General features: G+C 32.7%; 1 protein-coding gene across 1 annotated transcript; it reads right to left on the bottom strand.

Moving 5' to 3' along the window:
* Window positions 1-12,492: 12,492 nt before the first annotated feature.
* Window positions 12,493-14,649, bottom strand: LOC120115380. Its single transcript, XM_039136106.1, has 4 exons — window positions 14,346-14,649; window positions 13,999-14,249; window positions 12,967-13,089; window positions 12,493-12,655 (listed from the first exon to the last, which is right to left on the bottom strand). The coding sequence occupies exons 1-3, from the start codon at window positions 14,623-14,625 to the stop codon at window positions 13,021-13,023; spliced, it is 600 nt and encodes a 199-aa protein (XP_038992037.1). The 5' UTR covers window positions 14,626-14,649; the 3' UTR covers window positions 12,493-12,655; window positions 12,967-13,020.
* Window positions 14,650-15,473: the final 824 nt, after the last annotated feature.

Here is a 15,473-nt window from a genome sequence, read left to right as displayed (position 1 = left end):
TTAGACGTTTCTTTTCGCTTGCTTCCTTTAGAATAAACTTTGGAACGATATTCTCTTTATCCTGAAACTTAAACCCGATTTTTGGCCTTTATCCTTCCCATACCTTAGCCACATTACAACCATGTTTAAAGATCTCTTGACTTTTGCATCATATTCATTTTTAAGTAGTGGAGATTGGATTTAATTACAAGCTTATGGTAATGCTTTAACTTGTTTTGGCTTAGTGTTTCTTTGTCCTTAAACACTTTGAGCATAATGAGTGAATCTTTTGTGAGGGTATCAAGTTTTTCATCATGAGATTATCGAGTTATTGGTATGTCTTGTTTTGCTTTAACTTAATTCCTAGCTTTTCCACTTGCTTGATTGTTTTCTAATTTCAATTAATTTCTTTGATTTTGGTTCATTGGGATGATTAGAGTATGATGTAAATTGGAAATGACAACTTATGATTTTGATATGTTGATTGAGAAATGATTGAGGACAGAATTGGGTAAGTGATGGGGAATTTGACTAGTGTTTGTTATATTTTGTGTTTTAAATACTCATTGATTGTTCATTATTATTGTTTATTTGGGCGTTTATACTTGTTTTCTACGCATGACCATGAATTCTGGAAAATGTGCTTAAAAGATGAAGTTCTGCACCTTTTTTTTATTTTTTCAGAATCATGGCGACCTAGTGGGCATGAAAGTGTTGACATGGAATCTACTCAGCATCTTCTAGAAGGTCCAGTCAGCATTTTCTTGGGAGAAAAAGACTCAGTCGCAAATTCAAATTCAAATTTAAATTTGAGATTTATATTTATTTTTAGGATTTAATTTCAAGAATTATCTTTTAGGATTTTTAATGTTATTTTAGGGTTTTTCAGAGACTATAAATACCCCATAGGAGTAAGCTTGAAAGATCATCTCTCGAATCCTTTTGTTTCTTCTTTAGTTTTATAAAGTTATTTTTCTTTTACTTCCGTTCTCTTTCTTTATTTTTCTTTAAAGTTTTCTTTTTAATGCTAAGTATGACTTCTGTCATGCTTAGCTAATTTTCTTTCAAGTCGAGAGCTAAAGCAATGACCCAATTCAACATGAGAATTGAAAAGTACTTAATCAACTTCGGATCTCTCTCTCAGTTTCTTTGAGCTTATTTTCAAAATCAAAACGATTTCAAAACTAAAGATTGATGTTGGTCAGGTTGTTGTTATGGTTAAATGTGTGGGTGGAAGGATTGACTTATTGAAAGTACATTCGACTTCTTGGGAACACACTTAGCAAAATTTTTTCCTAAGAGGAAATTGAGATCATAATCAGTATTATTGAAACAACATATTCTGAGTCGGACTTATACGAACTTAAACGTTTTTATCTATAACATTATTGTTGATTAGATCAATTTCCCAAAATCGTTATCAAGGATTGCACTTGGGTATTAGGTATACAAAGCGTAGTCACAAGGATTGGACCTTGTAGACAAGTGATCGACATGAATCCCAGAGTGAAAATCCTTTTTCGATGATCCAAGGAAACTGAGTCAAAGCAAAATCCTAAGGCTAATTTATACCATATAAAATTTATTTCTCTTTAATCTTCTTTATAATTTCTTTATTTTATTTTACTATTTTTCATCCACAAATCCCCATCTCAACTTACTATTCAACCCACTTTTTGGCTCATAGATTAAACAAGCATAAATCAAGAAGTTTCTTAGTCCCTGTGGGATCAACTCTTGCTTCTTTTTTACTACGCTTAATTTCCTTAATTTATTATTGTCATAACCATTTTTAACACGTTTAAATTTTAATAATAATTATGACTTTATTCTAGAAGATTTGGATTTTCGTTTAATTTGGAATTAAGAAGTAAATTTGGAATCGTCATCAACTTTTGAGTTAGGTAAGTCGAATACCTAAAAATATCTTCTTAACGAATTAAAAAAATCATTTAAAAGAAGAATTGGTTTGCATATTACCATAAATTCATTTTTAAGGATTCAAGAGTCTATTACACTCGGGGAAGGATTAGTATCCTACATCGCCCAAAATTAGTACCTTTAATTATATGTTGTCTAAGTAGTAGAATTTTGCAAATTTGAATTTAAAATTTAAATTACGATCCTCTTGATTTCGATGAAAATTTAAAAATGAGTGATTTTTTAAAATATTTAATTCGATAAAAGTAATTTAATTCACTCAATTGTATTTAATAATGATGTTCTCTTACTATGATAATTAACAGAAATTGAAATCTAATCATATTAGACGTAATTCTGTCAATCCGCAACATAAGACAACATTTCCTTTTAAGTTTTCAAAAGAAAGCTAATGAACAACACATGAATGCAGCAATAAAATATAAACGACGAGACTTGTATCAATGGAATCTATTTACACAGGAGTAAACATATATAGAATAATTTAAAAAATAAGCAACTAGGCGCAGTAAATAAAAGGATATATATATATATATAAAAGGAGAAACAGCCTTTAGCAAATAATTATTTAAAATGGATAAAATACATATTTAATTTTCCTAATAAGCAGCAAAATACTGTAATTATTTTATTTGAATAACTTTCGGAAGGACACCTAGGTATTTAGAGTTCTTTCATAGGTTAGTCAAATAATTTTTTTTATGCAATATCGGATAATTAGAATTTCTAAATATTTACACAAAACCTTTTTGTTAATAAATGCTTACAATGATTTTTCAAAAATAAATAAATAAAAATATACAAAAAAACTAAAATAACAATAACAAATAAAAATTAGTCAAGGAAAAGGACACATCAAATATTCTAATGTTTAAATTGCAATCACAACAAAGTACATGGGGCTAACGAGATATTTAATGTTTATTTTTTGTTTTATAAATAAGCGTAAATTATGGGATTCAAAGTGCAAAAAAATAAATTTTAACTTATAACAAAGTCGGGACCTAAATAAATCAAAATTTCAAATTAATGGGTGAAATCAATGATTAACCCATAAATACATGGTGATGGAAAAGGACATAAATATGATCATGTTCAAATTAATTTAAGTAAATCTGGAATTAAACCATATGTCATAAATAATGAATAAATGATCAAAACATAAATATGGAAACATTCGGGTCTTAAAACAGAATTTTATCAAGCATTTAGAACTATAACGGAAGATCACAAAGGTCAAGTGGTCTAAGACGTAATTTTCCAAAAACTTCAAAAACGCGGGAGAGGGGTGGACATTAACGACACTGTTTGCCCCCTTTAATACCCTATTATAACTAGGGGTGTACATTATCGGATATCGGATATTATCCGATGCGAATTTTCAGATACCTAAAGTAATGATCCGTATCCGATCCAAAAAATTAGGATAGCCGAAATTTCGGATCGGATATCCAAATATCCGAATCTGAATCCGATTTTTTTTGCAAAAAATTCAAAAAAAAACTTGTTTTCCACAAACAGCTATGGGTCGGCAATGAACCCGAAGATCGTATAGTTTTTAAAAGCCTGATAACTGCAAAGAAATTACGACAACTTACTTAAAAAAAATTGTCTAAACTCTCGATGGTGACGAACTCGTATACCAAAAGCTTTTCCTGGCAATGAACACAATAACCTAAAAGATTCACAACATTGCGGTGCTGAACACGAGCTAGCAACCGAGCCAGGCTCGTTATCGAATGCAAATTCGTTATCGAATGTATATTTTTACCTACGTCATTTGAAACTACATCTTAGTGGAATGCTTTTTCTTTTGTTTCTGTTTCAGAAATCCATGTTTGGGGGTTAATCTGTCCTAATTTACGGTAATTGAAGTTTGGTGCTAGAATGCCAAGTGCTCAATTTTCCTTCTTGCTAGTCTGCCTTACATGCAAACTTATAAATTAAAGAGGCGTTGTAAACTAGTTTCTAGTGTCTCCATCTAAAGACTCGATTTCTGGTGACATATCCCCCATAGAACACCACCTGTGGAGGGGGGACGGAGAAAGCTAAAAGCCCTTGCCAAAGTTTTATTTGTTTTTATTATTTTTTTCTGGAGCAAAAAATGGAATCAGAGGTAATAGAAGAGGAGCTGCAAAACATTGAGATTGAGATTCAGGATGTTGAAGGTGCGTAAAAAATAATTATTCATGTCTTTATTTGAGCTATGAGATAGCTTCTTCACTGCAATCTCTCTTCTATCATCTAGTTTCCCCTATAAAAAAATCACGTACGAGAAATTCTTTACCATTAGGTTGATTAAGAAGAGAAACAACTCTGGGTCAATTATAGCCCAAATTTTTTTTCGACTTTCGGATAATCTGAAAATGGTTTTTTACCGATCTGTATCTGATTCGATAATCCAAAAAAATTTCGGATACCCGATCCGAACTATCCAAAAATTGAAAAACGGATTGAATATCCAAATTTTCGGATCGGGTCGATCGGATCGGGTTTTTTTGCATACCCCTAATTATAACCCCAACTAACCTTAATCCTCTCCCCATTCCATTTGACCGTTCCCCTCCCTTGACATTTTTTCTACTTTTTCTATTTTCTCTCTCTCAATCGAGAAAACCAAATACATCAGACCACCATTCGATCGACATAAGTGAAAGTCCTATAATCCCTCCCTTTATTCTCTTAACCCTTTTTCTTTCAAAACTTCACTAATACCCACCCCGAATCAAAGACAAAAGTAAAACAAGGACTACCACTTTCACTTTCGGAATTTCACAACTGACAAGATAATGAAGCGTTCAACCGATAAGTAATGGTTCGGTCTTCCTTTATCTCATTTTTTTCAATATAGTTTTCCTTTCTTGACTTTTCCTTTATTTTCTTTTTTTCTCTTTTTAAACCAATCTATTTTTAGTTTGGTTTCTTCCCCCTTTTATAGGATCGACTATTGCTTGTTGAACATAAGGCATGAGTACCCTATTTTGAGTTGAAAGTCTCATATTTGATTTCATTTTGTTCTTATACGAGTAAAAAATTATTTAGAAAATTTTTACTATTTTTCTTGGCCTCCAAGTGGTCTGACTGATGTGTTGATGGCAGGTTGAAGTGAAGGCGTTGTTGAGAGTAAGTATCAGCAGTCGACGGCGTAATAGTGAACTGTTGTAGAATCTAGGGTTAGGGGTGGTGTAGGTGGCTAAAGTTAATTTTAGGGTTAGCCAAAATTATAACCTAATGGGCCTAGGGTTTGTGCATGTAGGCCTGACCCTTTTGGGGCTGTTGTAATCTGGGTTGGTCTTGTAATATTGGACCCAGTTTGGGTTATGTGTGACATGTAAAAAATAAAATTAAATGGTATTAATTATTTAATATCTAATAACTAAAATATAATAAAAAATAAAAAAATAAAAATGACAACCCAAACAAAAACGAATGTCTACAATTATTTGAGAAGAATGAATTATTTTGACACAAAAACGACACGTGTCACCAGCCCATCCGAGCTCCCCTAGTAGGAGTATCACTACCCTTCTAGAATAATCTAATGCAAAGCTTCTTAATTTCACCAATACCAGCCATAGGGGGAATCAATTGCCTACTCCAAAAATTGAAAACACTGAACATGTCAACTTTAATAAGTTGCAAATGCCCACCAAAGCTAATCTTCCTCTTAAACCAATGACCAAGCTTCTCCCTGGTCTTTACCAACAAGATTGAGAAATCCTTCTTAGTCAGCTTCCTAGTCACCAAAGGTACACCAAGGTATCTAACAAGAAATTACCCCAAGTCAGTGACCTCTTGAATTTGATCAAGTTCCCCACCAGTCAAACCACAAGTAAAGAACTCAATCTTCAAAGTATTCAAACTAAGTCCAAATAAATCATAGATTTACTTCAAAGTAATAAGAACCCCTAGCACGTAATCAAGGGAGCCATGACAGAACACTAGCAAATCATCTATAAAGTAGAGATGCATAAGAGAAACCCTCTTACACTTGAGGTGAAATCTGAACACTCCATTCTTAGCAGCAACATCTAGAAGAGATGAAAGCACATTAATAACAATGACAAACAAGTAAGAGGACAATGAGTCACCTTGTCTGACCCATCTCCCACCCCTAAAGTACCATACCAAACTGTCATTCAAGGAGACAAAATACCTAGAGGTAGTAACACAAGTCTTAATTCAACCACAAAAAATAACAGGTAACCCCATAGCCTTAAGGACAACAAACAAAAAATCCCAACTAACAAAGTCAAAGGCCTTCTGTAAATATATTTTAATAGCACATATAGGAGAGAGGCTTTTCTTAGCATAACCCTAACAATTTCCTGGGCCTACAAAGTGTTATCAGCAATGTTCCTATCCTTTACAAACGTTAACTAACTAGTAGAGATCATTCTAGGGAAGAAGCATGCTAATTTATTAACAAGAATTCTGCTAATGGTTTTATAAAACATAGCAGCAAGAAATTGGTCTAAAATCCTTAGCCATGCAAGCATTCAATGACTTAGGTACCAAAACAATTGTTGTAGCATTGAAAACAAACAACAAGGAAGAGGACTAAAAAAATACCTCACAACAACTAAGAAATAAGTCATTCTTGACAATGCTCCAGGCAGCCTTGTAAAACTATGAGGTATAGCCATCAGGGCCATGACTCTTATCATTTTTAATTAAACAAGGTCTCCTTAATCTCATCATTGGTGACCCTTTTTCAACCCCATCATCAACATCAACAAGAAGCGAGTAATTCAACAAATCCCTAAGGTACTCCATAGAGCATCCTTTAACCCAGAGTCAAAGGAACCAATAAGCATTCACCAACTCAACAACCATATCATTATCAGACTCCCAGCCTTCCTATTCTTATCTTTAATTACTCTAATGGTGTTTTCTTTTTATTACACTCCGCCCAAGAATGAAAAAACCTAATACTCAAATCCCCCTCTTGAAGCTAATGGACCTTGTCTTTCTTTATGAAAAAACCAGATTCAACAAATTCCAAATCAATGAGCTCAGCCTGGATCAATCTCTCATCACTCTACTAGAAATGTCAAAGAATTGGGCTTTAATTAGCTCCTTCAACTTAGGCTTAAGCCTCTTCAACTTAAGAAACAAACACTTCATAACATTTCCAACACAATCTTCCTATCAAGACTCCTTCACAATTCTCTGAAAATTCTCATTAGAAGTCCAACGATTAAAAAACTTAAAGAGCTTAGGTATGTTAACTTGATTATCCTTCTGAGACCACACTACCCCAGGACAATGATCAAAAACACCTTGAGCTTTGAACTTAACAAATGACTCTAAGAAAACAAGAAGCCAGTGAGTTCGTTAACACCTTATCAAGCTTCCGAGCCAAAACAATTACTCTCATGCCTATTGGATCAAGCATATAAAGGGCTAAGAAAATGATAGTCTATAAAACCTAGATTCCCTAGACAACATTGAAACTCATCCATATCAATAGTATTGTGCAAACCCACCAAATCAAAATCAGAACTCTCATTAGCTTGGGAAATGACATTAAAATCCCCCCAAGTAGCCAAGGGGAGGACCCAACCTCACTTTACAAATCCTTTAAATGATTCCAAAGCATTCTTCTATCCAAGCCACTATTACTCCCATAGACAACAGTAACCAATGTGTTGAAAACATTTTGATGTTTCGATATAACAAATTAAGTTAAATGAATTTTAAGTTCTTACAAATGATTTTCTAAGTATATTTGATTTAATTACTCGAATATCAAATTATTACTCCAAGTCTTTCAAGATCAATTTTCAAACCTTACTAAATGTGTAAAATTGTGTTTTATACTTAAACTATTTTTGAAACAATTTTCACAAAGTATTTTGAACCAAAATCAAGCCTAAAATCAATTTTTCAAAGGAATGCACCGATGCACCAATCCATGCATCGATGCACTCAGGGCTTTATGAAAACATCGAATGCATTTGATGCATCGATGCACAAGACATGCATCGATGCACTCAAGCTATTTTGAAACATCGAATGCACTTCATGCATCGATGCACTCTTAGTGCACCGATGCACTAATGGTCCAACGGTCGAAATATTTGAATTTTACACTTTATGCACCGATGCACCTTATATATGCATCGATGCACTGACGCTCCCAAACTGTTTTGTTAATCGTTTTCACACTTAAACGGCTCTATTGACTCCACTAATCATCCCCAATGTTCAAAATCAATTGAAGGAGTATTTAAACAAGCTTAGAAGCCATTGATCAATAAGAAGAAACAACAAGAATCAAGAATTAAGATAGAATCAAAAAGAAAGCATCAAACCTCAAGTTTGAGCATTTCAAGCCTATTTTTTCATTCAATATTCATTTAGCTTTCAAGAACACTACTTGTACTCAATTGTATTCTTTTTTTAGTGTTCTTTTTTTTGCTCTAGAATTGTGCAAACAATCTACCTTGTGAGGATTTCCTTGTAAGTTTGCAATTTGTAATCTTCTCTTTGAGAAAGAGTGTTCTCAAGAATTAGGGTATATTCTTGAGGGAGTTGTAAGGTTATCTCTTTGGCCTCAAAAGAAAGAAAAAATTAGTGAATTTGTTGGAAAATCCTTAGTGTGGATAGCTAAGGTAGTGGACGTAGACTTTGGTTGAGAAAGTCGAACCACTCTAAATCGATGTGCAAATTACTTTCAATTTTTTGCAAAAGCTTCCACCAAATTTTTAATTGCCAATTTACCCCCTATTGGCCGATTCCATTGATCGATTAACTCAACACAATGTCCTGTGTCTAGAAACATCACCCATAATAGACAAAGTTGTCACAACCCTTCAAAACAGATAACCTCACATGCTTCCTCCATAAAATCCACAGTCTTCTCCCCCATTAATGAAGTCATAGTTGAAGCAACAATGCCAACTAGTAAACAAACTAGAAACACACATATTAGCTTTAACCTTCCTAATTCTAGTTTCCATAAGACAAATCACATCCACCCCCAATTGTCTAACCTTTTCAACACTGTAGCCTGTTTAAGGGGGTTATTAAAGCACGTAATATTCCAAAAACATACAATCATCAAGCAGAAATAGAGGGAACAATAGCACCTGCTTCAGCAGCTACCTCATTAGACCCTTTTCGATTTCTCAATGTGATCATTCTTTTTACTTTTTAACTCATTCAAAAGCACATCAACCCCTAATAAAACCGCTCGAGCCTTCCTAGGACCATCCACACCAGTACTCCCCCAAAGGTCTCCAATTTACTAGCTAAACCAACATTGTCTTTCTTTCTTCCTTTGACCTTGTTTTTCTGCAACACATAATCCTTCAAGGTAGAGAATTTATCTTTCAAGATCACATCATCCCTCATATTTTCACATCCTCCTTTAAAGCTTGCACAGTAGTCTCCTCAGCAACACCCACCTAGAACCCCAAGACTACCTGAGCATGAAGCATACCATTTCCTTCAATAGCCTGTATGGCAGCCTTTTGAGCAATAGACTTACCTTTACTTTAAGGTAAGATAGCCTCAAAAGTAACCACAATAGCACCAAGTGTAACATAACCAGTCCCTATTTCCACATACCTATTAACAACAGAGTCCCCCTATACTAGACCAACATGGCCTTCCTTCTTTCTCCATACTTGAACTTCCTTCTTCTAGAGGGCCTTTGAAGCCTCACCACACACTTTATCAAGGTGTCTAAAATACTTGCACTTAGCACAAGACTTTGGCATCCAAGGGATATAGACTTTAACTGACACGATAAAACCATCCCTCAAAACCACCTTGACCAATTCAGGGATCACAACCCCATCTTCAACTTCCACATAAACCTTGGCAAAATCAAACCTTTCTTACAAAGAAATGATCGAATCTATGTACAATGGCGCACCCAGATCACTAACAATATAACTCAAGCCCTTCTTAAAGAAGATTTCCAAGGAACATTATAAAAGTGCATCCGAACATGAATACATGAGAGATCAAAATCAAGCTTCTTCAAACATGGCTCATATTTCCTAAGCATAAGTGGCTTATTGTTAATTTGCCACGACCCTTCTCTAGCACCCAATACCTTATAGTAGCATTAGAAAATGAGAAAACATAAAGATTAGAATCGACTAGATTAACCTTCACAAGCGAAGATTTCCCCCACAAGATTTCTACGACCCTCTGCATAGAATCGAAATTCGAAGCTAAGCCTATAAACTGCCCCACCACCGTGTATCTCCATTCTGTAATTCATTCCTCAAACACTATAGAATGAGGCTTGATAGTAGAAACCCCCTCAAGAACCTCAAGAGGAAAGAAATCAAGAGTTTATCCCTCCACCCATGCAAATAACTTCCTCCAATCAAGATTTGACGAAGCACACATGGAATTTGACCAGAACGAATCAAGATCCTCCTAAATCGACCCCGAATCTACCAACTCTAATTGAAATGGCCTAAGAACGCCAACAAAATCTCAGAACCTATTAGACCTGCTAACGTGCACCTAGAGAATTTTCATAATGTAATCTTTCGAGTCTAATTCGTTACATATTGCGAGTTAAGACTCAAGATGTGTGCATAATTATTCATATAAAATTTTTGAATGAAGTATTAGGTTTGCCTAGATCAACACACTTGGTGTTAAACTTGAAAATTGTTGAAAGATATGTCACATTAGTGACATCTTGCTAAGGAATATTCCCAGAAATTCTTTTTATAATTTGTGATATCTGTAATAAGTTAATTGATATGATTTGATATAATTTCATTATATAAAGGATTTCATTGTAAGAGAATTCTATTATAAATAATGGGAGAGTGGTGCTTTGGACATTATGACAAAATGAACTAGGATCTTTGCGCTTTGAAGATGTTTGTTAGAGTTAGCAGATTGGAGAATGTCTCACTAGTTTGAAATGGCTATGGGAGTTACATAATGTGGTGTTTAGTCGGTGGTCCTCGACTTTTTGTTCTCAGAATCGACCAGTCTCTTTTTTTTCTTGGTTGAAACGTCTATTGGTGAGCGGAGAGTAGGGATTACGTTTCGCTTTCAGTGGTGTCTAGCAGCAAGCCTATCTGGTTCTGGTTTTTTGATTGAGGAGATATGTGTTGCTATTTTGTTGGTATGTTGTTAAAGCTTTCATTGATGTTTGTTTTTGTTGGTTTGATTGCTTTGTTGGTTCAACATTTCACCTCTTCGATACTCACATGGTACACTCTTTTTCCTCCACCTAGGCTTAAGAAAGTTTTTAAGGAGACTTATGTTTTCGTATCTTGTTTTGTATTATTACTAAATATAATACAAAACCTTTTTTTTAAAACTATAACTTTTTTTGTGAATTTTCTTTGTTTTTTACTCTATATATGGAAATTATGTGTTACCCAATATAAAATGCATGCATGATGTCAATCATTATTTGCAATTGATTTTATAAAACATAATCTAATGATCACATCATAAGTATAATAATGGAATGACAAAAACGGTTGGAAAAGCTCAAACGATGAAGTTAATTTTTTTTATAACTTTTAATATATAATCTTTTGATCGATTAATTTAGATGACCTACCGTAAAAGCTCATTAAAGTTTAAACTTCTTATTATTGGACCCAACATCTCATATAACTAGATCAATTAATAGTTCATACAATAAATATAATTTGACGTTGAATATTAACGTGTTTAAGCTAAGTTTAATATCACTCATTTCCATGTACTTTTAGTTTAATTCTCAATTTGATCTTTGTACTATTTTTCTTAATTTGCGCCTTATTAAAGTAAAATCTTTCTTATATATTATATAAATATATTGCATAATAGATTAAATAGTTTGCTTGAATTTTTAATTAACTTTTCATACAACTTCTAAATATATTAGCTAGGTAAAGTGCAATTGCACACACAATTAAATGATCCCTACTAATAAAAATACATAAATAAATTTAAAAGTTATTATGATCAATTACACATATAATCGAAGATGATCGTTCGATCAAGTCGAATCGAGTCTGAGTTAAAAAATTTCAAGTTATTCGAGTTGATAGTCATATTTTACAACTCAAAGTTGACTTGAAATTTTTTCGAGTCGAGTCCTTTTTTTGAGTTTTTGTTTAAATTTAATTATAAATATTTATGATATTATGATATTATTTGAATCTAATTTAAATGGTTTGTTATAATCATGTACAATACATATATAATTATTTATATTTTTAGTATGTGATATATATATCATATAGAGTCAAGAGACTCGACTTAAACTTGAAAATCAATCCACAAATTACTAAAATTTCGAGTTATTCGAATTGTATTTTACAACTCGATTTGAATTTGAAATTTTTTCGAGTTGAGTCAGTTTATGAAATTACAACTCAAAGTTACTTCGAGTCGAAAGAATCGATTTTCCGAATCAAGTCTAGTTTTGCTCACCCCTATCTATAACTTCTTTATTTTTTTTTATCTTTTCATGAAAATTAAATAATGTAATTGAGATAGTCCATTACAGACTTTCCAAATATAAGAAATTACAATAATTCATTAAAAAAAATCTTTGAAAAGGCCTTTGGCCTATTCCTTCTTTCTTACAAATATTTCTATGTACAATACAAACCGTACACTCAAAATCATGAAAGAATGCTGAATCTATCCTCAAAATCTACCCTCTACCAAGTGATACACAATCACCAGCTAACAAATTTGTGTATATGCTGCTTTCATTGCCAGATAACTGATCTGTTTATGAATAAATCTGCAAGAACAAGAAAAACAGAAAAAGCTTGAGCTATCTCATCTGATGTCATGGAACATGATAAACAAATGAAATATCAGCTGGTTTTCATTTTTGGTTGTCGATATTTTTTTTAATTTAATTGAGCGATTAAAACAATCATTTGAACATAATTGAGTTATCTTTTAATATTTCCGGGGTCGGAGAAAATCTTTCTTAGAAATCAGGTTTAGGGTTGGATTGAAAATGGGAGAATTTTTGTTCGAAATTGAAATGGAGTATTGAAATTTTAAATAGATTGACAAGACAAGGGCGTTGGGTAAGTTAATCACCTGAAACCTGGCATGGAGAAATCAAGTGATAAGCCAACAGAGGAGAAAAAAAGACTAAATTTTCACTCTTTCTTCTTGGGGAATCTTCTGGTACCTTGGGAACCCATTTTTGCAGGCTGCAATCTGTTCACATAAAACCCATTATTAAATGTTATTAACATCATTTATTTGATAACTAAACGATTATGTTACTCGAATTCGGATTAAAGATATATTTCTAACATCAATATATTTAGTTTTTCAACGTAATTGACATAAAGAATACACTTTTACAAACAAAAAAAGTCCATCTTCCCAAAGGACAGCATATGAATTTCCTCGAATTTCCTTCTTTTACAATTCCTTTGCTTTTATTGACATGTGAATAGAATAAATTCAGAGGGAAAGTGTAGACTTTTTCCTCTCACAAATATGGTTTCATTTTTTATGAACTCTTGTACTCTTCAAACTTGTGAAATTTAGTGTTCTACTTCGATTCTGACAGCTTTATTCAAATTTAACAGAGGGCCAATTAACAGTCTAATTATACAGATTTTAATTTTAAAACCAAATAAGTAGAAGGACTATATTCTCGGAATCAAAAGAAGAGGGATTCAACTTCAAACTTATGATGAGTACAGAGACTGAAGGCATAATTAAACCTACAAATATCTGTCTGCTTGTGTGAGTGAACATGCATTGCCGTAGGCGGCTACCACAGATTCCATCTATTTCTTTCACTTAGAAATTTGAAAAAATCAATGTAATAAAGAATCAAAAGCATGATTTACTATGTTAAGCTTTGACCCAAATTCGATTTAATATAAAATTAAGAGAAACAAGAAAATAAAAAATCTAGTTTGATTGAAAGAATTAGATTAGAGGTGAAGTTAGTTTAGAAATTTTATAGTATTCTAATATTCATTTATTTTGAGTAATTATCTTTCAACATTTATGCACAATTCATGCTCTAAACAAAGTTGAAGAGTGAGAATTATTAGATTAATTTGAAGAAACGGGAGAGAGAGAGAGAGAGAGAGAGAGATAACTTACGGCTTCAATGTCGATTTTGTAAACAAGGAGTTTCCTTCTTTCTCTGCAACTTGTTCTATAAGCCACAACTATATGCGCAATCGCAAAGGCAAATGAACAAGTGAAAAGAGTAGTTTCGGTGGCCGTAAACGAACGGAACATGAACGAAACCTTCAACGAGACCAGAATCAACGACGAAACCGAGCATATAATCGTAATTCCAAGGTACGGTCCCCTTGAAAGTCTTGGCCCATCGCAAAAGCTATAAACACCTGCAAAAAAAGAAAATCAATCGTACACTCTTCAAATTTATTCGATAAGTTGTAAAGGGTGGAAAGATAAAATCTGGAATGTTTTTGTTTACTTACAGATTATAACTGCTGATCTGACGATGGAGATGAGAGGGATATCGATGAGAGAAGATCTGAAATCGTAGTTGTTGAAACGCGAAGAAAGCGTTTCGAACAAAGAAGAAGACGAAGGAGAAAGTGAAGCAGAGAGCAAAGCAGAAGGCAAAATGGTATCGGCTATAACAAAGAAAACCGGAGCAGAGAACACAAGGAACGAAATCACCATAGTTATCAAGAAGAAGGCTGTTTTAAAAACTCTTAGGATTCTTCTCGATTTCTCTTCCTTTGAAAACCCCATTGTTTCTTTCTTCTTTGGGGTTCCAAAAACCGGAGTTTTTTTTATGCACAGAGGAGGAAAAAGATGGAACATAAAGCTTTTTAAATAAAGGAAATGGAGATGAAGGTTCCATATGTTGACTAGACTTGTCTAAAGTGACGACCAAGAGTTGGGAAATTTACACCCGGAAGAAGCCGGTCAATGGAATTGGAAGAGGTTTTTTAACGGAAATACCTATATAAAATTAGTCGGTGTTAAAAAAATCGAAACTGTTAACCATATTCGTTAATCATTATAATTATTATTTAATAGGTTAATTAAATGAACTATTAATATTAAACGGTTTTGATTAATTGAACCGTTAAAAATGATAGTTAATAGTTAAAATTACGGTTATAAATTTTGATAAACTGTTAATCAATGATTAAACGTTAATAAATTAAATTTATAATTATATTTCTAATTTATTATATTTTTACATAAGTAACTTGATATAAATTTCTATTATTTATAATGTATATATATATATTCAATAAAATTTGTATACAAATAACTTAATATTTATTTTTTTGAAAATATACAAACATATTTACACCATATAATTATATGTTTATTGTTAGATACTAAGATATTGATAGATGTACATATTTACACCAGTGTTACACTTTTTTATTTTATTTACTTACATCAGTGTAAGTATATATTAAGTGCTACATTTTTCTTATTTTATTCACTTACATCGATGTAATATGTGTTAAGTGCTATTTGTTTATTTTATTCACTTACACCGGTGTAAGTATTTGTCAAATGTTACATTTTTTGTAGTATAAATTATGAAAAAATTTGACAAAAATTTATAATAGGTTAAC

Source organism: Hibiscus syriacus, unplaced genomic scaffold (genome assembly GCF_006381635.1).
Source record: "Hibiscus syriacus cultivar Baekdansim isolate YM2019G1 unplaced genomic scaffold, ASM638163v2 tig00110264_pilon, whole genome shotgun sequence".
Classification (NCBI taxonomy): domain Eukaryota; kingdom Viridiplantae; phylum Streptophyta; class Magnoliopsida; order Malvales; family Malvaceae; genus Hibiscus; species Hibiscus syriacus.
The sequence above is the reverse complement of the archived record's forward strand: the minus strand, read 5'-3'. Positions and strand labels throughout refer to the sequence as shown.

Coding starts and splice junctions, on each gene's coding strand:
- LOC120115380 (XM_039136106.1), bottom strand. CDS start 14,625: ATGGGGTTTTCAAAGGAAGAGAAATCGAGAAGAATCCTAAGAGTTTTT. Junction 14,250..14,345: donor CAGATCAGCAGTTATAATCT/GTAAGTAAACAA, acceptor CTTTTTTTGCAG/GTGTTTATAGCTTTTGCGAT. Junction 13,090..13,998: donor ACAAAATCGACATTGAAGCC/GTAAGTTATCTC, acceptor TTATGTGAACAG/ATTGCAGCCTGCAAAAATGG.